Raw genomic sequence first — 23,352 nt, forward strand, 5'->3', positions numbered from 1 at the left:
TGTTTAGAATCCTCAGCCAGAGTGAGCTCTAGTGCCTCATCAAACTAGAATCCCCCTCCCCAGGATCCGATAGGAAGTTGCCATAAAAGTTAAACTGAAATATAGCAGTATAACAGGGTAGCATGAACAGGACCCACACACATACACATAAACAGGTTGTTCAGGTGTGTGCAAGTGCTCCAGTGACTTATTTTGTTTCCAGTGGAGAGGGTTGCAAATACAAACATGGCAAAACACATAATGATTTGGCCTGGGAACATTCCCCAGCATCTGATTACCATTTTTTCTAAACATTCTTGTTATACAGGAACTCCACAGCTTTGGAAAATAGCTTGACTTTAGGATCTTTGGAAGAATAACCATGTTGTTTCAAAATCCTTAAATAATTACCACAACAAGGGTTTTTCTTTTCCAAGATGCCCCTGGAAGATACTTTTTTTCTCTTTCTGTTTATTTCCTTGTAGCACTCTGCCACAGTAACAACACCAATAAAAACAACCAAAACCCAGTTCTGAAGTTCTTCTACTGTCCCTGTTACTTTGTCAGAACTTCCCATGCACCTATCCTGGGATATATCTATATTGAAAAATTAATTTGATTTGACACCACTTTACCGGCAATGACTCAATGCTATGGAATTCTGGGATTTGTAGTTTTTTGAGGTATGCAGCTTTATCTGTCAGAACATTCTGCTGCCAGAACAAACTACAAACCCCAAGATTCCATAGGATGGGGCCATGATGGTTAAAACAGTGTCAAACTGCACTAATTCTACAGTGTGGCAGCAACTCTGGTCGGGGGGGGGGGGGCATGGGAGAATAAAACAAACATTATCTTGTTTCCTAAGCAGAATTTTCATAGCCTTAGAATGGATTTCCAATATATTTGCATGCAGCCATGGTGTATGCTTCTCCAGGAAGTCCCTGAAAATCATTTATGAGGAATAAAGGTATCACTAAAGTAGATGCTGAAACAGAGAAACATTGTCATGTCAAAGGGTGTAATGGGGAGCAAGCCCTTTCTTCTGTTCAAGTTGATAGTGCTGAAGAGTTTGTATTTCTTTCCCATACCTCAACAAGACCTTGCAAGATCCTAACAAAGATGACACATCCATAATGCACTCGAGCTGCAGATGGGATTAGCATATTGAGCGTGGATGTCAGCAGTATAGCTGCACCAAACACCCTGCAAGAGAAAAGAAAAATAACAGATACAGTCTTGCTCAAAACTATGTTTGCCTTCTAAACCAGATATTACCATTTAATAGTGTTGCTGGAAATGTTACTATTTGGATTACAACCTGCAGAATCCTCCAGCCAGAACAGCTAGTAGCCATGGTGACAGAGAGGTTTTGGGGAGATTTCTGAGAGCTGTAGTCCAAAATAGTAACTTTTCCAGGCTGTGATTCTAAAATAGAGATGAGCTGTCATTTTATAATTTGATGAAATATATAGATAATCTAATGCCCATATGTTCAATAAGTTTGAAAAAGAGTGGGAGAGAACTGTCATATGACAAAGTGATGTAGAATGTTATTTTAAATCCACTCCAGACACACAAACTCCATCTCTATATGGAAACAAACATCTTCACATTAAAAACTTTTGGGAGTCCACAATTCCCTGACTGGCAAGAAGCTGAGGAACCATGCTCCAGGGTGTAATAATTTTCCTTTGGAAGAAAACACATTGGTAGCTATGTCATCTTTATTTGCAATGCAATCTAATATTTGCTACTGGGAATATCCAGAATGTATCAGCGCTTATTCTCTACGAGTGTGTTTAGGACTTACAATTATACAAGCATTGTGTATTGGAAACAAACAGATCCCTAAAACCAGAGCTGCATAGGCTAGCCACGGCAATAGTTCTTGTACAGCCCAATAGTTTGTCTTTGGACAATTCATACTTTTCTCCAAAATTTGAAACACAAGGCTTCTTTCTTATGTGGACACTACTCCCCATCTCACATGTAGCACTCATCTCAGATGTTACTCTGCAAACAGATTCCTTATTGAGGAAAATATCCATAAACAGTACCACTGAGTCCCACTCCTAAAATATCAGTCCACCATCTTTTATGACTCCTTAAATTTAACAAAATACATAACATTACCACTGGGCATTGTATTTAATCACTTGATATATCATAACTTCATGAGACTCATAACTTGAAAATCTGTAACTGAATATGAGAACTGTTCCAATTAAAATGTACAGTGGTCAACCTAAACATAGAACCATGAATGTGGAAAAACTGCAATTAAAAAACACCATTCTTTTTACCTGAGAGAAAACCTCTCTAGGTATCTCCAGGTTCTCCAGTGCAACTCTATGCTTAATATCTGCCAGACGTTCTCAGCAGATCTTCATTGGAGGTCTTTAAACAGAGGCTGGATGTTCATCTGTCAGGGGTTGTTTTGCTTGTGAGTTCCTGCATGACAGTGGTTGGACTGGATGGCCTTTGTGGTCTGTTCCAACTCTGATTCTATGATTCTATAAGTTGATTATAGAATCATGCTGGAGATGCCTAGAGAAATGCTTTATCTAGAAAGTTCAAGGTTTTCCAGCAAAACTTTATGATCAATTTCTGGCAGAGTTGTGCTGGAAGACCTAGAGATTCCTAGAGAGAATATATTAATCAAAATCACAGATAATCAGATCCGCAAAAGTCAAAACCACAAATGTGGAGGGGCAAGTATATTGTATTTGCCTTCACATCCAGTGATAGAGGAAAAAAAGTTCTATGACATTTGATCCAATTCACAGTGAAAATGCATGAAGTGGGTAATCCTATATCAGTTTATACTTATCTAAGTACTGAACTAAACAACTTCTCCTAGCCTGCCCCCCCCCCCCCAAACATATGGAAACATCATTGAACCATGCTCTGATTGTCAATAGAATGACCTTCCCTCTCCCCATGCAGGTAATATCCAGTAAGTGAATTGAAGAGATAAGTTACTATCATGACAATAGTGTCAAAATTATGATTAAACACTGATTACAAATACGATACAGTTACCTAACCATAACTATTTTGTATTCACAGTCACTACTTAGTCATGATTTTGACATTACTGCCACACTATTGTCACAACTCACCTCCCAAACTACTTTACCAGGCATCAACTGCATAGGGAGAAGGAGAGTCATTCTGCGGATGACCAGAGCATGGTTGAATTATATTTCTGTCAAGTTTTGGAGGGCTGGGCCAGGATAAGTTATTTAATTAAGTATATAGTTAAGTATAAACTGATACAGAATTTTAGTCAAATATATTAAACTTGGCCCTAAATGGTGCCTAATATTGATTACAGAAAGATCTATGTCCAAAACCAATTTCCTAGTGAGAACTCAAACTTTCTTGTATATGACCTTAAACAGGTCATCTCCCTTGCTCAGGTGCTGCTAAAAATAAATAAGAAACAAGGAAAAGATGTCGCTGAAACAGTAGCTGGGGTTGGTCATTAACAAAACAGTCACCACTATTTTGAACAAACATAAATGTTGTTTACCAATAGTTAGGAACAAGACTGGAAATAAGGGGATATTATAAAACATGGTGCTTGCTTCCAAAACATGGTCTCCTTGCATCTGTTTATAGATGAAAGGAGAGAGAAAGTCTTGAGCTGAAAATAGGATTGATTTTGTTTGAAAATACAGACAAATGACTTAAGGCAGCTGCACAGGAAAAGGTCACTTGGTCCGCAGAGGATGTTCTACTGACATGTGCCTTTACTTCACTCTCCTGTTATTAATACATCCCTTCAAGCCTCTTTCTGTATAAACAGTCTCTCCCTCTCTCCTGTATGACACAATGCATATACTTACATTTCACAGCTTTTCCTGCATTCTTTTCCTCTCCTTTGATTAACAATCTTGGCTCTAATTCAGTGTTTACTTTAACACATAGGTTGTATTTCCTGGACAATGAACTATGGCAAAAGTATGAATGGTTCATTTCCTGGTATTTTATTTTTTAATCAGTTCACCATTTGCCAAGGTTATCCAGAAAGTTTCATGGCTCAGTTGGGACTAAAACCAAGATCTGTCCAGGACAATGCTCTAACCTCTACACCACACTGGTTTTAGATATTGAAATATCAATGCTACCAAGAAAAGTTGTATGTGTGCGAACACACACACATATATGGATGCACAGATATAGAGACATACTGTTTATCAATAGATAATCACATGGATATGAAATTAGGGTCATTTTCACACTACACCATATATTCTATATTCCACTGTAACTGCCATGTCTGCATCCTATGGAACGCTGGGGTTTGTAGTCTGATGACTCACTAAATATCTTAGGTTGAGAATTCTAAGTTACACCTCCCTAAATTACAAGCCCCAGGATAGCATACGATGTTGCCATGGCAGTTAGTGGAATCACAGTGCTATAACTATGTAGTACGAAAGGCCCCTTAATTAAAATTAGAATTAGCCATAATTGATTTATATCACATCATTTCCAGAAAATGTTGTGGTCAATAAAAGAAAACACACAGAGACAATTAAAACCCAATACTTCCTCACCCACTCTTTCAGGTGTAAAACAGTATCTCCAGGCCCTATCCAAAAGAGACAGCCCAGATGGCTACTATAAACAACAGCATCAAAAGCTATCAAGAGGTCCTGCAGAATCAATTGGGATACATTCTTCTTGCTCAGTTCCTGAAACAGATAATCCTCCAAGGTGACCAAAATGTCTCCCATATGCAAACATAAAGCAAGACTGAAAGAGATCTAGATTGGGGATAATTAGGCAGTACTCCAACTTTTGTCAAATTGTAAATCCTAGCAACCCTAGTCAGAATAGCTAATGGTGAGGGATGCTAAGAGTTGTAGCCCAACAATATCTGAAATGCTCTTGCAGTTCCCACCCTGATCTTCATATCATTCAGAAATCCCTGGAGCTGACATGCCACCATGCATTCAAAAATCTTACACAAGAATGGAATATTGGTCACTGTTCAGAAATTATCCTGTACAATGAAATTCAGGGAAGCCTTTTTCTACAATGGTCTCACCACCATCTGTTTATTTTTAGGAATGTCAGGATGCTACCTCACTATTTCCTACTTAGAAATCCTATCCACATCTACTTAGAAGTGAGGACTAGTGAGTTCACTTGGAATTAGTGCTAGGTCACTATGCATAGGATTGCAGTTTAAGATGATATGTTGATTTTGACTCATATAATTCCACTGTTTTTTTAAAAAAATCCCATGATGGTATTTTAACCTGAGCTCAGTTTACACTACACAGTTGTAGCATTATGATTCCACTTTAACTGCCATAGCTGCATTTTGTGGCATCATGAGGTTTATAGTTTGGTAATGAACTACAAGTGTTTTCTGCCTAAACTTCAAATCCCAAGATTTCATAGGATGTTGCCATGGCAGTTGAAGTGGAATATCAGTGCTATAATTCTTTAGTATAAAAAGGCCAGTGTCAAATGATTTTCATTTTGGTTTCATTCTACATAACAACATCCAATGATTTTATTTTCAACCACTTGACTTCCTCTAAAGGTATTTAGCTAGATACCTGAGACTTCAACAATGACATCTGAGACTGCAATGCAGTCCAGTGTTATTCATGGTCAGTCAGAAGTAAGTTTTATTGTGTACAGTGGGGTTTACTTCCAGGAAATGTGAATGTGATTGCAAGCCTTAATGGAAGTATGGAGGTGGACAGGACTCCCAAAGTGAAACAACTGTGTACATCCAAAATACATCTAGATAAGCCAACATCATTATTAAAATGAAAGAATCATTGTGTGAATATCTGTCAGCAGATGGAGCAATTGCTTCACTAAATTCTACTTTAAGAAGAAATTTTCTTTATCCTAAATGAATCACATTGGACTACAATGAAATTATCAACCCTCTAATGCAAATTCAGCTTTTTCCCACTAAGAAAAAAAATAGAGAGCAGCATAGTTCTAACACATGAACAGTGCAAGCAAAACAGTGTGATACATTGTTTTAATCATCCCCAAAGCCCTCATGTTTTCCTGGCTCCTTCCTCTCTTCTAGGAATGTTTTGACTATGGACCTCTATGGCAATCTTATGGGTGCTTGCTCAGAAGTGACTCCTACTGATTCCATTCAGCAGGACTTACTCCCAGGATTAGATCCTTATATTCCCCCTTGCTGTCCAGTCCCTTTGTGATTTTGACAAAGACCCATTTCTCTATTTTGTATTTTCATCTGTAAATTAGGATCTACATTGAGTTACCTGACTAAACTGTTGTGAGTGCAAAGAAAGTAACAGGCTGTGAAATGCTAAGTGCATGCTTGCATATAGACATGGTAAATTTAGTGTGGTGTGGGCACCATCTTCCACCTCAGCACACCAGTCACTTTGCTAGAAGCCCATGTACCTTTTCGCAGGGTTCTGGGATGACAACCAGTCAAGAGATTAAGGGCTGGAAGCCTTCCTGGATACTGAAGCTGTAAGTTTCACTCTTGTCCATCAGTGGAAAATATATACACTACCTCAATGTTTCCCTGGCATTTAGGCTTTGACAGCCTTCTTACCTTCTACTGATGCTTTGCGTTTGGTAATTTTTCACTCATTTAATTATTTTATTTGCCACAGTTTTAGAATATAGCATGGGGAAAAATCTATGAGGATTCCTGTGAATCCTTCATTCCTTGTTGGGGCTCTCCTGAGTGTACAAGTAACTGCTGCCACATCACAAAAATAAAGCAGTTTGACACTACTTTAACTTTTGTGGCTCAATGCTATTGAATTCTGGGATTTGTAGCTTAGTGGAGCACCAAAGCTCTCTGATAGGGAAGGCTAAACAACTCACAGAACTAGAAATTCCAGAATTCCATAGCATTGAGTCATGGCAGTTAGTGGTGTTAAAACACCATCTCTTTAATTCTCTTTATCTCAAAAGTAACTGTATTTTTAATTATTCACTGTTTTAAAAAAAAATCCATTCAGCAGTGCAAGACTCATCATGAGCCAGTACTTGACTAATATGCTATTCCTCCTCTCCAATTTAACAAGACCACAGTCTTGTAAATAGAAAAGTAACTAGACAGCTACATTACAAATGAGTAAACTTATCTCTAATTAAATTTATAATTGTACTTTAAATATAGTTGCACCATCATTATTAGAAAAATGAACTATAATTTAGTAATTAACAGCTCTGGTCTGATCTACATGGATCTCAGATAAGTCTCATGAAATATTGTATCTCCCACTCTATTTCAGGGCTCTCTCCCACTAATAGACTTTCCTGTCTTGACAATGACAGCTTTTATTTTCTGTAGCAACTATGTACTGTATATTGGTAATCTTAAGGAGAAGTGTGTTAAATAATGCAGTATATTTCTCTGAACACTGGCAGATGCCTTGGATTAACAGTTTTCCTTGTCATATTAAACCTGTGATGAAACTGGCTATTTCCATTCATTTTAAAAATACATATCCCTTTCTGCATAACAGGGGGTGGAGGCATAAGTGTCTGTTTCTCTGACGAAATCCTATTTTAAACCTTTTGTGAAGGATTAATATGGATAAACTGATTCTCTGCCACCACCTCTAATCTAATAAAGGCCTGAATACATTATTAATTTTGCCACACATCTGAGGCCCACTTTTGTCAAGCAAATCCCCCAGCCCTTTTTTCACCCCCTCCCCAATCCCTGAGTGCATCATTAAGTTGTGAAAATGGCTTCATCACCTATGACAGAAAAATGGAAGACCCTCAAGCCATATGGCAGAGGCAACTCAGTTGGTGTTTCATTAGAGCCCTCTCTGTGGGGAAACTGATATTTCAAAAAGAAAAAGGAAAGGAAGAGAAAAGGAAAGGAAAGGAAAGGAAAGGAAAGGAAAGGAAAGGGGGAAAAATCACCACAGGACTCTGGGATACCCGAACATTTCAACATGGTTTTTATCATGTTGACTTATTTGTGTGAAACACAAAAGAAATACATGCTGCCTTCAGAGACTGCATTGTAATTAAATCTTGGTTTTTCTATTACACTCCATCTTCTGTAGGCACAGGCAAGACCAATGCTCATTAAGTCAAGTTTCATTCTCTCTGAATTCTTGGGGATCACACAAAATAAAACATGAATCATCAATGTGGGTTTACCTACTGAAATAGAGGAAAGTTTGGACACCTTCTCACATCAGCATGGCTTGGAGCCTTTCTAGATTTTACTTTTAATCTATAATTAATGAACCCCCATTCATTTCCCTTTCTTAGAGGAGATAGTTGTGTGGGCTACATACCCTCTCTGGCTTCCCATAAATTAGTCTACTGCCCCTTAGTGAAGAACTCGTTCCAGTGGCCAGTTTTGAAAGAAAATTCATCTGCCAATCCAGTCAGTTTCTCTACATGTCTCAGTGGGGTTGGCCCCCAATCACACCAAACACTATGATATTCTATGGATGATAATAGGAATATGAGCATCATTCTGAAAGGGAAAGCATTTTGAATGATTCTGTTGAAAATTATTTTTAAAAAACAGAGAGGTTAAAGGATTGAGTAAAAATTATAAAAACAATCTGTTTGCATCCTTTCCCAGCTAGTTCTGTTGGGCTGCAACTGTCATATCCCCAGCCCATCACATCCGGAGGACACCAAGTTGGAGGAATCTGGTATATAGAATTAGTAAAGGACAAATAATTAATGGGAGTAGAAGAGGAAGGAAAGCAAAAACAATTAAAAAGAGGGGAGAGATGCACTTGCCATATTGCCCAGTTGGCTAGGTTTTACTTGAATTCTAGCCATGCCAGCTGGTACCTGCTTACAACATTAGCTGGCCTGGGTTCCAAGATTTCATTTCCAAGAAAATGTGTATCAGCCCTACGCAGTCATATCAGTTTAATTGTCACCTTAAATGCCATGGCTTAATCCTAAAGCAGAAGTTATGTGGCATGATGAAGCATTTAGAAAGTACCTTAAGAAGAGAGAGTGAGAGCCTGCCCAGCACAGTGTTGTGGCCTGAATACTGAACTGGCATTCTTGGAAACCAGAATGCTAGTCCATTCTGAGTCACAGTGGCTCAGCCTCAGAGGACAGCAAAAGCAAAGCTTCTCTGAGCAAATATTGCCAATAAAATTTCATGATAGATTTGCTTTAGGGACACTATAAGTCAGAAATAACTTTGAAGGCACACAACAACAATACCCTATTTTTATCCAATGAGCCCAAACTAATATCCATGACTTTATTCCTTCTTTATTCTTCCTCTAACTTATAGAGTTACTACAAGTTAGAAATTAATTGAAGGAACACAGTAACAATAATAACAATAACACTGAGATTGATAGCAATATATTAGAGATAAAGGATAACTGCAACCATACAATATATAGGTTTATAAATTGTGATTCAAAAGCAACCAAACAGTACTTCTGACAATTTTGTTCTAGAATCCAGAAGGATGCAATTAATAACTATATATATATATATATATATATATATATATATGGAGTGATTAACAAACTTTGGCCCAGTACAGACTGGTGCTTTGCACTGGCCTGGGGCCAATTTTAGGGCTCCATAGGGCTGGGCGTCCATATGCACCCAGCCCAACTTTTGGCTCACATGTGCCATCTTGCTGCACTCTTGTCCACATGGAACACATGACGATGATGCATGGGCATCCAAGTGCCCAAATGGTGCTCGCTGGAAGCATCGTCGTCATGGTGCACGGGTGCCATTATGATGCCCTGAAAGAGAAGCCACCCAGAGTAGCTCCCTTTTAGGGAGCCTATCAGTGCTGTGCCATGTGGCTGGTGAGGCACCGATGAGGGGCAAAAACGGGTGGCATGGAGTCACCCATCTGTATCCCCCTTTATTAGCAAAATGTTTCAAATTCTGTCTTCATTATTTGCTCATAATACAAGGTGAAAGATTACAATTAAGCTAAGCAACTGAAGAAGGCAAAAGATGAAATGTTTTCCTAAAGTTCTGTTTGTTAACAGATTCTATTGGTGTCACACCAATACATGCAACTGCATTTGCATTTATACAGAGAGGGGGGGGACCTATTTTTTTTTTAAACTATTAAAAATTAGCCAGAGGAAGTAGGCTGGGATTTCTGCTGGAAGTAGCAAGCTATTTGGTCAAAATAATTCTACTGAAAGCGTATGAATACAGTCAGATCATATTGGAAGGTGCAATGACATATTTACAGAAAAGGTTGGAGGATAGCCACCACTGCTGTGTAGAAATTCACTCTTGTATATCACTTTTCCCTGTTTGAATATATGTTCATATCTTCCAACATTTCACAAATGAAAACTGGGACATATGTGGCCAAGCAACATTAGAGTGTGATCAAAATGACAAAAGTTATGAATGAGAAAGAATACACAAGCTAGCAGAAGCAGTAGTAGTTTACTTTTGCCTGAGCCTATTTGGAAGGGCAAGATTTGCCTGCCCTCCCCACCCCTTCTAATTCAGTACATATTGCCATTGTACTTTGAACTCATTTTAAAGTAATTCAAATAAGCTGAGGACAAAAGGCAAAAGTGGGAGGGGGAGAGGGAAACTGGATTTTTTAAAAAATCATCTGAGAAATTGGGATGGCACAGTATTAATTGGGACTGTCTCTGACAAAACAAGACAGTTTGAAATTATGCAAGTTTATAAGTACCTTCTCAGAAGTAAATCCTAGTGAATTTAACTGGACTTATTCTCAGCTATGTATGTATATTAGCATCAGGAATTATTCATTCCTCCGGATGTCGTTAGAGTACACATCCCAGTGGTCCTGGTCAGCAGGGCCAGGCTGACACCCATGGACAGGAGTGAGAAATTCTGGGAGCTGTAATCCGATAACATCCTGAAGGTTGCATACTTCCCATCCTTAGTGTATACCTAGTTGTAGCCTTAGATTAAAAATTTCCAAAGAATTAAAAAGTCTAGATTTTTTTAACCAAGGCTGTGTGAAATGTACTAAAATAAATCAAAATACTCTATCCAAACAATGTAAATTATGTTTGAGATTTAAAAGAGATCACATTTAAGAACTAGTAGAGGACTGGGGGAATAACATTTGCTAAATTATATATTCTTGCATCATTTTATATCCAGTGTAGTTAATCAAAGATTAAGATTTTCCTTCAAAGTTTCATGTTCCTGATATATAAGCCAGGCCTATACCACAGCTAACACACTTGTCATCCTTACACACTGAACAACTTAGAGTCAATACTAAAAAAAAACCAGATATAAGAGCTAACTGAGCCATACTAGCAGATGCTACTCCACCACCATCTGTCAGTCTGTCATTGCACTCTGCAGAAACCCCCCTCATATTACCCTTGCAAAGAAGGCACCAGCCAATACATAGAGAAACCTAATGATCCCGTGATGTCGCTCCACCTAATACACATTTCTCTCAGTATACAGTCAGAAACAGAAACAGTAGCAGCAGTCTTTTCACTAGCTTCCTTGATGTTATGAGTAGTACTAGGTCTGCACAGAAAAGGAAAAGGCCTGCCAGGAAAAAGTGTAGCTTCCTCTCTATGAGAGTGCCTCCAAATAGAAGTTTCCAAAACATGGCAAAACAGGTTATTTCCAAGACCAAATTTTATAAGAAAGAGAAGTGTGGGAATCAGACATCACAACAGTAGTGCCAACAGCAAGCTTAAAATAACTGGCACTGCAAACTTCCCTGTCTTCTTAGAAAGAAAAGGCATTAAGATGTAACAGAAAACAAGGCATATTGGTTGGACTCCCCTCTGGGAAGAGGGATATGTAGCCCAGCTTCCTGTGATTCCTTCCTGTCAATAATCATGTGATGCAGCAATATTGAAAGCTTTTTTTAAAAAATCAGGAACAGTTCTATCATAAAGCAACCACCTCAGGGAGCAGATGCTGGGAAGCAATAGTAGTAAACCCCAAACCATTCTTCTTGAGTACTGTACTCATTCTTCTCACTTGGAATAAAAGGTTAGATGTGCGACACAACTTGGCCTGAACCTTCTGCAATAGTCTGGTGACCACACGTGTCATAGAAGGTCCTGTAACACTGGCAGTATTGATGTAATGAATTTTCCATCATGTGTAAGAATTCCATAACCTTCACAAAGAAAACTGGCACCAATTCTATACCTCATGCTGGGCCAAACAGACAAAACAGGTATATTTCATATGTGATGACCACACCACAGATGTTTCTGTGCCTGTTCTGACGATGGTGGTCTCAGAGGTGGTTCCAAAGAACAGAAGAACTATGGTTTTACAGGACTTCAACATCCATACTGAGGCTGTCCTGACAGAGCCCACTTGGGACCTGAAGGTATGCCATTGGCTTGATGCATGTGGGGAGTTTTTGGCAATTGAGTTGGAGTGTGGAAATAACATCATTTTTGTAGCCAACTGAATCACTTCTTAAGTTTGGTGTGTTGGTAGCAGATCCTCCCTCCTGTGGTAGGAGACTGATTAAGATGTTCTACCCCTGGAGATTTATGGAATGTAAACACTCTGGGAGATTTTCCAGCTGACAAGGTTGGCAATTCATTTGTGCCCTTAGGTTTCCTATGGAATAGCAATCCCAATCATCCACTCCATTGCTGTGGAGCCCATAATTCACTTTGATTTAAAGATCTGTGGATAATGAAACAGGCTGGATGACAGCTAGAGTATATGTTGCATAGGCCACAAAACAAGTAGAACTGAAGATTAGTGAGGACTCTTTATTGTGCCAGATATGTGGCAGTGAAGTTGGAAAAACTTGGACGACTCCAGTATCTCATCTTCAACATACTGTACAGCAGGAGTGTTCTATGTGATGAGTAACCTGTTGGGGTCAGACCTAGAGAGAGTTGCAAAGAGTTGCAGCAACCTGCTCTGATAGGCAGGCACTTTGGTAGGACATGAGACGATTATCATGAAGTCTGGGGAAGTGTCCAGCATGACATCTTGTCAAATTTCCTGAAATCCATTCCATCTGTTGCAGCCTGATGATGTGGACAAGGTCCTTAAATCACGTTCTTTTCCTTTTCCCAGCGTGGCTAATAAAATCTAGCAAACGTGGATTAATCACATTAGATCTACAAGAATTCACCCTACATAATGAGAAAACTGAAACAATCAAAGATTTCTCATATCTTGGTTCAAATACTGATCAGAACAACGACTACAGTCCGGAAATCAAAAGAATACTAGGATTGGGAAAGGTAGCTATGAAACACCTGGACAAGATCATAAAATATAAAGACATAACTCTGAACACCAAAGTGAGGATCATTGAAGCAATTGTATTCCTCATGACCATATATGGATGTGAGATGGGACCCAAGTGCAAACATGAAATTAATTTGTGTTTCTTTTACACCTTATAGACATTGCTTGTAGGTAATTTTATACATAATATTTTAATATATTTTCTGTATGACAAAGAGTTTGTATACACTGAATCTACAGAAAGCAAAGGTGTCGCTATCTCAGCCACCCATGAAAAAAAGTTTTGGATTTTGGAGTATTTTTGATTTTGGAATTCTGGATAAGGGAGTCTAAACCTGCATAAGTGTGCATAAGGCACTGACAAATTGTCATCTCTGAAGATGCCAGCCACAGATGCTGGCAAAACGTCAGGAAGAAAATCTTCTAGAACATGGCCACATAGCCCAAAAAACCCACAAAAAACCAAAATTGTCATCTATGTTTTAAGGAAAATATCCCAGCAGCAATTTTCCCTTAATGTGCAGTCTTGCTTTTTCAGCTGTGTTGAAAAAAATGACGTGTCAATAGCCAAAGTTTGCTTGTGTATCTTCTCAGTGCTGACAGTGAATTATGTGAGACGTATTTGAAATGCAACATTTGAGTCAGCAAAATCTAAATGACTGAAGAAAGCTTAGGGTTTACTAAAAATTAGTTAAATTGGTCACTTTTTAAATGGAAATGTTCAGAAAAGATGTGAATATAAATGTCAGTGGAATATATTTTAAGAATTTCTAGTGCTCCAAATCTAGATTTTTTTGGTTGTCTTATTAAATTGGTGTAGTATTTGGTGTAGAGCACAGTGAGTGTTGCTTCTTGTTACACACAGTTTATAATGCATATAGTTTATGAAATGAATTTTCTACAACTATTTCTTGTTTACTTAGTTAACTCACAGTATATGCTGATAATTATCTCATGGGCCCTGTCTGCACAGGCAAAATAAACAAGTCTCCCTTCCTCCTCTTAGTGGGGGGACTGGATGATGCAAGGGCCAGTTCTTGAGTCTGGCACAAACAGTCTGGATAATGTCCAGGTAGTTGAGCACCCAACCTGGGTTGTACCCCTTTAAAAAACACAGTTGCTCCAAATCTTCCCAGAAGATCTGAGGCCCTTTGTTCTGATGCAACAGCATCACAATCTGCCATCTGGCACATCCACTGCCACCATAGGTCTCTTGCTCTGAGATCAGATGAGCTGCCCAACCATGTGATTGAGGCTGGACACCTTCTTCTGACCTCAGGAGTGCTTGATTCATCACCACCACCACTGTGCTGGGCAGCAGAGCAAGATGCCCATGCAAGCAGCTGCCTGGCATCAAACTGGAAGGCTATGATAATGGGGTGAGGCTAGTGCAGCTCTGGAGCCAGGATACTCTTGGCTGCATCCAGAGCATCCTGGCCAGTGCAGACAGTACTACAAACATTATTATCCATACTTCCTCCCATCTCTGCTTCATTCAGCCAAGTAATAATAATAATAGTTTTTATTTATATCTTCCTGCCTCTCCCAATGGATTGAGGCGGGATCACAACAGAGTTAAAAAACAGTTACAGTATTCGGACGTCACCACCGCCCGCTCCTCTTGGCCGCCATTGGAGCTCGGGAAGCCGCCTCGAGCTGGAAAAAAATATAACAGTCTGTAGCGTTTTTGTTTTTGTCTCCGTTTCCAAACAGGGAAAAATTTAAAAAGGAAGCGGCGGGAAAAAAAGGATTATAATCCCACAAAATGGGAAAAACGTTACAGTATTCCAACATTAGTTAACATGCAATTAAAACCACAGATAAAAACATAAAACATCAAATGTAAGACATCAAACATCGTCAGTCAATCACGGGGTCAGATGCTCTTGTTCCATTCCAATGGTCTTCATAGGAGGTCAGGAGGGTATGTGCAGCGAAAGAGCTCTGTCTTTACTGCCTTCTTGAAAATTTCCAAAGATGTGACAAGGCGAATCTTCTCTGGGAGTCCGTTCCATAGTCTAGGGGCAGCTATACTGAATCCTTTTTGGGAAGTGGAAACTTGTCTGGATGCTGATATCTCTAACAAGTTCTTCCCACTTGTTCTAAGAGTGCGGGGCAGATTGTATAGGGAGATGTGTTCCCATAAGTAACCCGGGCCCAAGCCATGTAGGGCTTTAAAGGTGATAACCAACACCTTGTACTGTGCCCGGAAGCTAACTGGGAGCCAGTGTAGATCTTTCAAGATAGGTGTTATATGGTCAAGTCTCAAAGAGCTAGTGACCAACCTGGCTGCCACATTTTGCACTAGTTGAAGCTTCCGAACTTGGTACAAGGGTAGCCCCATGTAGAGCGCATTACAGAAATCAAGATGAGAGATTACCAGAGCATGTACTACAGCTTCAAGGTCCTTTCGGTTGAGGTAGGGTCGCAGTTGGCGTATCAACCGAAGTTGATACCAGGCACTTCTGGCCGTCACATCCACTTGAGATGACAAACGTAGAGACAGATCCAGAAGTACTCCCAAACTGCAAACTTCATCCTGCAGGGGAAGTGTAACCCCGTCTAGGAGTGGTGGACAAATTTTCTTCCCCAGACCTAAGGAACCTATGGCAAGTACCTCCGTTTTCTCTGGATTCAGCCTGAGTTTGTTTTTCCTCATCCAGCCCATTACTGACCCGAGACAGGGATTCAGAGGGGAGATGCCATCCTTAGTCACTGTAACAGTCAGGGACATAGAGAAGCATATTTGGGTGTCATCAGCATACTGATAATCCCATGCCCCATGTCTCTGGATGATCTCTCCCAGCAGTTTCATGTAAATGTTAAATAGCATGGGGGATAGAATGGCGTCTTGAGGAACGCCAGATATCAGCTCTTTTTTAGAAAAGCAACTGCCCCCCAGCCTCACCATCTGGAACCTGCTCAAGAGGTAGGGTTGGAGCCACTGGGGTGCAGTGCCCCCTATACCCAACTCCCTCAAGCGTTCCAGAAGGATACCATGGTCAATGGTATCGAAAGCTATTAGGTAAATTGTCATAGCAGCAGGGGCAGAAAGACAAGGAATTGATGGAACACTCCCCTCTTCCTTTATGGTTCTCTGGTGGCCCAGATGGCATGTTGTAATGGGGAGGCTATACCATCCAAGGATGTACACCCCATCATTTATCTTCTTCGCGGATAAAATCTCTCGGATAAGCGAAGGTCTTGAGGCCAGCTTTAGAGCAGAACCTAGAGCAGAGGCATCTAGAGCTTCCGTGAATTTGGTTATACTGGGTCAGTTTGAGTCTGTCAGTACCGAGGATGTGGACAAGATCCTTGGAAGTGTTAGGAAGACAACATGCTCTCTCGATCCCTGTCCCTCATGGCTAGCGGCACAGGGGGCCCCGGTTGTGACTTCTTTGTTACACCGGATTATTAATACATCTTTGAGGGACGGGCTATTTCCAGCTAATCTGAAATTGGCCATAGTAAAACCATTGTTAAAAAAGCCCTCCCTCGACCCCCTGTTGCATAACAATTATCGGCCAATGTCGCTACTGCCATTTTTGGGGATGGTGATCGAGCGGGCGGTTGCAATCCAGCTTCAATCGATCTTGGATGAAACGGATTATCTAGACCCATTTCAAACCGGCTTCCGGGCGGGCTACGGGGTTGAGACTGCTATGGTCGCCTTGGTTGATGATCTCTGTCTGGGCATGGACAGGGGTAGCGTGTCCCTGTTAGTGCTCTTAGACATCTCAGCGGCTTTCGATACCATAGACCATGGTATCCTTCTGGAGCGCCTGGTGGAGGTGGGAATCGGGGGCACTGCGCTCCAGTGGTTCTGGTCCTACCTCTCCGGGAGGTTCCAGATGGTGCAACTGGGGGATGTGTGCTCCGATAAGAGGGCCCTTACATCTGGGGTCCCTCAAGGAGCCATTCTGTCTCCCATGCTTTTCAACATTTACATGAAATCGCTGGGAGAGATCATCCGGAGACATGGGGCGCGGGGTTATCAGTACGCTGATGACACCCAAATAGTCTTCTCTATGTCTCCGACTGATGCAGTGACCAGGGATGGCATCTCTCCTCTCGTGGCCTGTCTGGAGTCGGTAATGGGCTGGATGAGGGAAAACAGACTCAGCCTGAATCCAGAGAAAACGGAAGTACTCGTGATAGGTTCTCCCGGTTCAGGGTTGGCGGTGGTTCCACCTGTCCTGAACGGAATCACGATTTCCGTGAAGGACTCAGTACGCAGTCTGGGGGTGCTCCTAGACTCGTCGCTCCACCTTACATCTCAGGTGGATGCGACGGTCAGGAGCACCTGTTATCAGCTTCGGCTGATACGCCAGCTGCAACCCTACCTTAACCGGGGGGACCTTGAAACTGTAGTACATGCCCTGGTAACCTCTCACTTGGATTTCTGCAATGCGCTCTACATGGGGCAACCCTTGTACCATACCCGGAAGCTGCAATTAGTGCAGAATATGGCAGCCCGACTGGTTACTGGTACTGCCAGGGCCAGTCATATAACACCGGTCCTTAAAGACCTACACTGGCTGCCTATTCGCTTCTGGGCGCAATACAAGGTGTTGGTTATTACCTATAAAGCCCTAAATGGCTTGGGCCCAGGGTATCTGGAGGACCGCCTCTCTCCGTACAATCCGTCCCGCACACTCAGATCATCTGGGCAGCAATTGCTAAGAGTTCCAGAGGGGAGATATATCTCCACCTCTAGGAGGGCCTTTTCCATCTTGGCCCCCACCCTTTGGAACTTGCTGCCCATCGAGCTCCGCTCAGCCACCTCCCTAGCCCAATTTAAGAAGGGGCTGAAAACCTTTTTGTTCGAGCAGGCCTACCCCTGATCTTTGCCCCAGAATGCTTTCCTCCCCTCCCCCCCCCTTTTTGGTCAGCACTGTTTTGCCGGCATGAATTTTATTATTTTTATTGAACTGTTTTAACTTATTTGTATAGCTGTATTATTGTATTATTGTATTTTGTTGTGCACCGCCCTGATTTTAAGAAGGGCGGTATATAAATAAAATTTTTATTTATTTATTATTATTTATTATGAAGAAAGTTCAAGTGCCTTGGATGTAAGCTATCACAAGGACAAAGGCACAGAGGAAACATTTATCCATTTTATTATTTTGCATCAGTTGCACAGTAAGTTCTGATAATATCCCCAAGAAATGGGGTTGTTCCTGCAAATCTCCGGACCATTGAAGATTGTATGAGAGTCAAAAAAGTAAGTGGAGCAATTGCCCCCTGCACTCCACCTGCTGTCTTTATTGCATTCTGGAAAAACCATAAGAATCATGCCAGAATGAAAAGAGGTTAGTCGCAAAGAGGAACACATGGCTTCCAGCTAGTTGCTGCTCCTGTTCTAGCCTTCATGTGTGCTCTATAAGGCCTTGAGGATTGAAAAGATATTGATTCATAAAAGGGCTTCTTTGTGGACTGTGGAGAGAAAAAAAATATTAAGATCATAATAGGTAAGAGGTACAACCATTAGGTCCTGATTTTAGGGATAGTTGAGTGACTAAAAAAGCACACTATCTACTCAGTGTGTCTAGTAGTATCCTTGCACTCCATTCTCCCACTGAGTCTTGCTGGGAGTCATCTGTTAGGGTAAGACTGTGTGGTTTGCAAGCAGTATTCATACATGTGTTGTAGAGAACTATGCTCAGATTGTGGTGGCATCTTCTCTTTCTTTTGTTCTGGACCTTTTATTCTGGACCTTATCCTGCAAAAAAAATAAAAAAAAATGAAGAAGAAAAAAGTCATAAGTTTTGAGCTTCAATGGCTAGAGCCAAGTTTACTTATAAGGATGGCTATACTTCCCATTATCTTCCCTGACCCATTTTGAGGGCTTACCTGTATTCCATGCGAAGATAACTGTGACAACCTCTTGGATATAAAGGTCATTGAGACTTCCTTCCAAAGCAAGGAATGCCTTGGGTAACCATACTATTCCAAGAACAGGGATGGGGGAGATGGAAGACCTACACAGGTCTTGCTCTGTGATATGATCTTCCCCCCAGTGGTGAGGGAGAGATTATTTGTGTGGAGAACTTTGTCCTTGCAGGTTCAGAGGAAGTGTCTTGGCATGTGTCAATGTCTGGAGTATTGAACGTACTTATAAAGATTCTGAGATGACATTCACCTGTGCTTCATTCCTCTTTTTTATCTCCTTGACTATTGGTTGGTATTCTTTGTAGAAAGTTCTCTCTTTGTGAAAAGTACAGTGGATTATATTTTCATCGCTAAGTGCCCAATGAATATGTTTCTTAACAAAAGTAGATAGAATTGTGTAGCGCTAGCCTACACATACAGGCAATCTGTGCTCCTTGGGTAGGGCTTATAGAAAATTATGGCTGAATAGGATGAAAAAGAAAGACATTTCCTATAGCTGCCTCATAAGATCATCATAGTAATGTGAGAAAGTCGAATAGGATGCCATGCAGGCAAATGCAGAATGAACAAATCCCTACTGTTGTTAATAAAATAAAATAAAACTTTTATTTATATCCCGCTTATTTGTAAAAGCAATCAAAGCGGCTTCCAACAATTAAAATAATACAGATGTACAGAGATAACAGTAATTTAAATACATACAACCCCCGTTTAAAAGGAATTAAACCATTCTAAGATTAAAATTCAAACATTAAAATCAACACAATTATATTAAAATTACACGATATCATAGCACAAAAGCAGTGGGCAAACTCATCATGACCGAGATTGTACAAATACGGAATACTCCAAGTATGGGGAATCTATATGTAGCTGGGGCGTATTCCAGGAAGGCCTGCCTGAAGAGATCCATCTTGACTGCTTTTTTTAAAGCTATCTAAGTTGGATGTTTGGTGGATCTCATCTGACTGGCCATTTTATAGGGTGGGAGCAACAGCAGAGAAGGTCCTCTGGGAGGTCGCCTTCAGTTTAGTCCTTACAAGTTGCAATAAATTCCTCCCAGATGATCTGAGTGCACAGAGTGGATTATATGGAAGCAGGCAATTCCTTAAATAGGTTGGGCCGAAGCCATGTGGGGCTTTAAAGGTTATAACCAACACCTTATACTGTGCCCAGAAACTAATAGGCAGCCAGTGGAGTGACTTCAGTATTGGTGTAATATGGTTACTCCTAGTTGTTCCTGTAATCAACCTGGCTGCCATATTCTGTACCAGTTGAAGTTTCCAGACTAGGCACAAGGGTATCCCCATGTAGAGCGCATTGCAAAAATCAAGTCTTGAGGTTACCAGTGCATGTACTACAGTTTTGAGGTCATCCAATTCCAGTAAAGGGCGCAGCTGGCGTATCAGCCAAAGATGATAACAAGCACTCTAATAAATAATAATAATAAATAAAACTTTTATTTATATCCCGCTTTTCTGTGACAAGACAATCAAAGCAGCTTACAACACGTTAAAGTCCCAAATTCCCCCCCCTTAAAAAAGTATTAAATAAGTTACAATTAAAACATCTATTAAAAACACAATAAAAAATACATCGAGGACAGAGCGGTGGGCTGATACATGATGTGAAGGGCAGTCATTCTGTGGCCAGGCACTTTTATTCAGGAAAGGCCTGCCGGAAGAGATCCGTCTTGACAGCTTTTTAAAAGTTGTCTAAGCTGGCAATTTGATGGATCTCGTCCGGCAGACCGTTCCATAGTTTGGGAGCAATTGCAGAGAAGGCCCTCTGGGAGGTAGCAGTTAGTCTGGTTTTTAAAGGCTGCAATAGATTCCTCCCAGAGGACCTGAGGGTGCAGGCCGGATTATATGGAAGCAGGAGATCCCTCAAATAGGTTGGACCCAAGCCATGTAGAGCTCTAGACGATCACTTTCACTTGATTTCTCATATGAAGCGAGGGATCAAGAAGCACTCCCAGACTGCGAACACAGTCCTTCAAGGGGAGCGTGAACCCTTCTAGGACTGGAGGTTGCAACCCAGTACATGATTTTGGGGCCCCTACTGTAAGTACCTCCATTTTATCTGGATTCAAATTGAGCTTATTTTCCCTCATCCAGTCCATTATTGCCTCAAGGCACTGATTGAGGGGAGAGATACCATCTGTTGTCATTGCTGATGACCAAGATATGGAGAAATATATTTGGGTGTCATCAGCATACAGTAAGCTATTAGTGAATTTAATTCAAAATAGGTATGAGTTTCTGTCTTGTAGGCAAGGAGAATTCTGGATGGTGAAATTCAGAGCATTATCATTATATTTGTATGAAATTGAATACAGTGTGCCCGCATTATACGTGGGCGTACTTTACACAGCTTTCAGCCCAATTCATTTAAATGGGGTTCGAGCATAGCGTTTTTTGTTTTATGCGGGGAGTCCGGAACGGATCCCCCACATAAACAAAGGGCGCACTGTACATGCTGGAAGCATCCATTTTTAATATTACAGTGGTTGCATGAAATAACAGTAGTGTGAGGCTTTGGTAATGTTCTTATTATTGAACGTGTGTAGTAAAACTACCTCAGGAAGGTCATTATTTTTCTGAGTAAAAATTTAACAACCAACAATTAATTATCAAAACTTGCTTTCATTCCAGTCTTCGTAGCACCCAAATGCACAACAGGCAAAGTCTTCTGTCTTGGACTTTTTTTAAAAAAAACAACAGACATACTTCCTGCATTTTTACATTCAGTTTTTCCAATCAATGCATGTCAACACATGAAAAGTAACCTGATTATCCAGGAAAGCTTCATGGGAGCCACCCCTTCATCACAATGAAATCACTTCATGACAAACTTATTTTAGAAACTATTCTTGTTGAGGCGAAATATTGAGAGAAAGGCTCCATCACTAAACATTTCTAAACTGATATTAAATCTAGTGCACTTAGGAAAGGGGGACAGTGCAGTAGCCCAAGCCATGGTTGTTTCAGCAGTGTACAAATATAAGTCAGTTCCCTGTGGCTGCAACTGCACTACTGAAATAATGCAGTTTTAAACTACTTTAACTGCCATAGCTCAATGCTATAGGATTCTGGAATTTGTCATTTATTGTGGCACCAGAGCTTTCTGTCAGAGAAGGCTAAATATCTCAAAAAACAACAAATCCCAGAACTCCATAGCATTGAGCCAAGGCTGTTAAAGCAATGTCAAACTGCATTATTTCTGCAGTGCAGATTGGATCTCAGGGCTGATGCTCTACAAATGGATGAGAAGAAACTGAGATCTAGCAGACCATCTTCTAGAGGAAGGTGATGGGTAGTATTTTTCCTTCTCCTCACAGTGCCCACCACCACTTTGCTCACTGCTCGGGAGAGCCCTCAGTGCTTTACAGCAGAGTTTCAGGATCTGCAAAGAAAGAGGGAAATATCCTTTCCTTTCTGATCATGGAAATTCTGCTTCCTGCTACTCTGGAATCAACCTTTGAAATCCTGTTCTTTGGACTGGAGCCAAACCTTTCCTGGATTAGAGCCAGCAGAACTCATGGGATATGCCTATGGAGGAAGGGAAGGAGTCAACTTTGGGCCCTTCTTCCTTGCCCAATGTCTCTCCATGCTCCCCATAAAGCTGTTCTAGAGCATGGAAGAGCCTTCCATAACAGCATGGGAATGGATGCCAGAGGCTGTGGAAGCTTAGTGGGAGCTTGCATAGGGTCTCAGTCCCATCCACAAATGCAAAGGTAAACTGACGTTCAAGCCAGTATTAACATATTCATACCTTTTATTGATCTATTCTCTTTTAAACTAGTCTCTATATATTGGTTCTTCCAAATCCCATCCAATTTTATTAGCAACCAACAAATTCTACACTAAATCTATTAGAAGAAAAAAATAGCAGAGTCCATCCACTAAACTCCTCTATCTTTCCAGCTCTTTCTTGCTGGAATTCTCTACTCAGAGTCTGGTTCTTTGCTTTAGCATGAGCACCATCCTCTGTCCTTCCACTGATCCCTCTTAAGGTTATTTTTTCAAGCAGCAGCAGCCACCTTAAATCCCTGTACTGGGAGGAAGGTGGGATATAAATAAACATAACAACAACAACAACAACAACCTTCTCGTTGAGAACGAGTTTGAACCTGGATCTTCCCAGTCTCATCCCAACACTATTAATCACAACACTTTTGTGTTTATTGATGTCACTGTTCCAATTTTTTTTTAAAAAATGTATTATTAGCCTGCTTGAATACAACACATTTTTATCAGAAATGCAAAATAT

General features: G+C 40.6%; 1 protein-coding gene across 1 annotated transcript in view; it reads right to left on the bottom strand.

The window, feature by feature from the left end:
- The window catches only part of SLC17A6 (solute carrier family 17 member 6), a 76,010-nt gene that overhangs the window by 22,243 nt on the left and 30,415 nt on the right, over positions 1-23,352 (bottom strand). The window contains exon 4 of the mRNA XM_089521348.1: positions 1,071-1,185. Coding sequence (XP_089377474.1) covers positions 1,071-1,185 — 115 coding nt within the window. The remainder of the gene's footprint in view (positions 1-1,070; positions 1,186-23,352) is intronic.

Source organism: Sceloporus occidentalis, unplaced genomic scaffold, assembly GCF_023333645.1.
Source record: "Sceloporus occidentalis isolate IW3139 unplaced genomic scaffold, rSceOcc1.0.p SCAF_4, whole genome shotgun sequence".
NCBI lineage: Eukaryota > Metazoa > Chordata > Lepidosauria > Squamata > Phrynosomatidae > Sceloporus > Sceloporus occidentalis.